The sequence below is a fragment of the Aegilops tauschii genome, chromosome 2 (genome assembly GCF_002575655.3).
Source record: "Aegilops tauschii subsp. strangulata cultivar AL8/78 chromosome 2, Aet v6.0, whole genome shotgun sequence".
NCBI classification, from domain to species: domain Eukaryota; kingdom Viridiplantae; phylum Streptophyta; class Magnoliopsida; order Poales; family Poaceae; genus Aegilops; species Aegilops tauschii.
Genome location: NC_053036.3, coordinates 2806064 through 2809245, shown reverse-complemented (window position 1 = coordinate 2809245; position 3182 = coordinate 2806064). Strand labels below are relative to the sequence as shown.

Here is a 3182-nt window from a genome sequence, read left to right as displayed (position 1 = left end):
GCAAGAAAATCAAAGTATTTTGTTCCAATTAAAAATGCCATGATCATAACTTTAACCAAAGGTCCTAATATAACATATCATATAGCTAAATTGATGATTTAATTTACAAATATGGGATAATTACTCTACAAGACGCAGAAAATATTTTTTATTATTCTATTTAATAGGTTGATTTTATTATGACAAGTTATTGTTTACATTCATCAGTCCTTACTCAGCATACCGATCGAATATGAATTGTGGTCTCATACAAGCCATTGCATATTCGCCTTCGTTCGATGTTTCTACATACTTTCAGGTATGAATACCTTGATTTAATGTGCATTGTCCAAGTTGCATGCCATGATTTGTCCCGCGGTCGGCCATGGCTCTAGTTTTGGTCGTGTGATTGTTCCATGCTTCATAGTAAGGAACCGTGGAAATGAGATCATGATTTTCTCTTTAAGTAATTCAGATCATGACTTCCTTAGTTGCATGCAGAGATTTTCACATGAGTTTTCTTACCATACTCATACATGATTCAAGAAAAAGTACAGGGATGTCAGGATGGAGGCATGTCAGCTTGTCAGCACCTTAGTAGTATTCAAAACTTTTTATGATTGAAAGAGCATTTGGGAGTATATCTTTATTTTATGAGGCATGTCAAGTCCACTAAGGTGCTCATCATATATTCAGGATACAGGCTGACATTTCTAATCATAAAATAATTATGAAAAACATTATTTTCCAACATATTCAGAACAATAAAGACAATGCCCTCGCATTTGGGAGGTCCACTGTGCTAGTCGATACAAAACAAACAGTAAAAACAGGAAATGAATCTGGCATACAGTTTAGTGCACAAAACACGTCCTATCTTGCTCTTTCAATCATCAAGTACATGCATACATATACCTACGTAGTTAATCCTGTGATTAAAGGCCAAAGTCACATTGCGCCATGTGAAATGCGAGGGAACGTTCCCCTCCATATATTTTTCGGCAAAAATATGATCAATGTTCTATTTTCCATAGGAACGTATATGCCAGATAGCTAGTGTTATACAATGGAGGAAAAAAGCATATCTTGATCCCTTTATACCTTGTCTTATACAACAGAGTAATAAATGGCAGCGAGATGGTTGTTTTTCATCAAGAAAGATAAACTTTGATATATTGGTGTCTTTATTATTCAATAATAACGTGGCTGTTGGAAGCGTAAACTGTCCTTGTGGTATGCAAGTATGTTTTCATACAATGAGTGTCATGTTACATATCTCGCTTCTTCAACTTAAGTATGAGCCCATTTTTCATCTCTAGAATACAAGACGGCTTGGGCTGAATGCTCTGCCCTTCCACCACCTGCACATCGAAGTTCCACAACACTGCAGCAATGACAGTCTTCATCTGCATAATCGCGATGTTCTTGCCGAGGCACATTCTCGGACCCGAGTTGAAGGCCAAGAACTTGTGAGATGGCACATACCTTATATTGTTACCATCCTCTGTCAGCCACCTACTTGGGTTATAGTCAAGGCAGTCATTACCCCACACACTCTTCATTCTCCGCGTGGAGAGGATAGAAATAAGGATGGTGTCGCCCGCATGCACCTTATGACCACTCGGCAAGATATCATCAGCGGCTACCATCTTGATCTCGAGAGGTGCTGGTGGGTACAACCTGAGAGTTTCATACAACGTGGCTCTCAAATAGACAAGAGATTCTATGTCGTCTGGCTCAAAGGTCAGCATGGCCCTAGCACCTGCTGCTACTTTGCGTGATGCAACTGGTGAGAGTTCCTTGCGGATGATTGAAATGATGTCAGGATTCTGGGTGAGGTTGTAGAAAAGCCATGTCAAGGTTGTTCCAACTGTGTCCCTAGCTGCGAGCATATAGCTAATGATCATCGCTTGGCCCAAGTCGTCGTCTGCATAGTCAGGGTCATTGATGAAGGAAGATATAATATCCACAACCTCTTCTTCCTCGTCATTACCAACAGGGCATGTGTTTATCTTCCTCCTCTCCAACATCTCCGTGACGAACTCTCCTAGCACGGTGTGTGCCGCCTTTAGCTTTCTCTCTGGGCCGATATTTAGCCACCTCATAGACTTCCAACAAGAAGCCGGCATCATGAGCCGGAGAAAGGCAACCTCCATGACTGTGTCTAGGGCGACCGCGGCTTCCATGGGTGGCATGTACATGGATAGGAGGTTAGGGTCCACGCTGAAGAGAGGTATAGCAGCCAGGTCAAACATAAACCTGGACATCAGTTCTTGCACATCGAATGGAGTGCTGGTGGTCGCCATGTGGATAAAAAAAGGGAGGAGGCTGTTCTTCACCTTGTCATGGCAGCAAGCTGCCATACTGGCAACCGAGTGCGGCCTGGTGAGCACGCTCTGGACTTTGGCGCGCTGCCGACGAGCTGGCTCACCGTCAATGGTAAAGAGGCTTCCACCCATAATGTCGAAGATAGCAGCAAACTTCGAGCCCTTGGGAAAGTTGGTGTAGTTCGTCGTGAAGATATGCTGGACGTTGGCAGGGTCTCATGTGATGAAGAACCGCATCCCGGTTCCAGGTGGGCCATGCTCCCTGAAGCTGTGGCCTGACCCAGCAAGGACGAGGGTGAAATAGTCATGCAAGTTGTGAAGGTTGGCCACTAAGGAAGGGAACATGTGCAGTATTGGCCAGTTTGTGGGCAGCACTACAGCTGGGTTCTTTGATTTACAGCTAGCTCTGACGTACAAGTAGTACAGGAGAACAAGTAGCGCGAGTGCTGTGGAGACGCGCAGCTCTAGCGAGAACATAATTGACATTCTTGGCACTAGTGTAGTGGTGTGGGCTATGCTACCATGTACTCGGAGTTATCGTCCAGTGGATATGGCTATGGCGTTATATATGCATGGGCTATGGCAGGTCAACATAGGTATCCTTCTAATTAGTGTCAACATAGGTGCACTTAATTGGGTTGGAGACATATCGGTGTCAACATAACTATGATGGTTGTATGTTGCCATTGGCTTCGTTAAACTGCACCACCACACCAGCTACCTCTCTTCAATTATTGACTACAACTCCATACATATAATCTATAATACCTAAATAGTTCATCCCCACTATCTTATTTCTCTTAACATGCAGGCTATCTACCTCATCAACCTATCCACCTCAGCTATCCTGCCATGTCATCGGCTCTCTACAAAGTG

General features: G+C 43.5%; 1 protein-coding gene across 1 annotated transcript; it reads right to left on the bottom strand.

Moving 5' to 3' along the window:
• Positions 1–809: 809 nt before the first annotated feature.
• LOC109736053 (noroxomaritidine synthase 1) lies at positions 810–2823 on the bottom strand. The gene is made up of 2 exons (XM_020295272.4): positions 2319–2823; positions 810–2202 (listed from the first exon to the last, which is right to left on the bottom strand). The coding sequence occupies exons 1-2, from the start codon at positions 2612–2614 to the stop codon at positions 1248–1250; spliced, it is 1251 nt and encodes a 416-aa protein (XP_020150861.1). The 5' UTR covers positions 2615–2823; the 3' UTR covers positions 810–1247.
• Between the last annotated feature and the right edge of the window lie 359 nt (positions 2824–3182).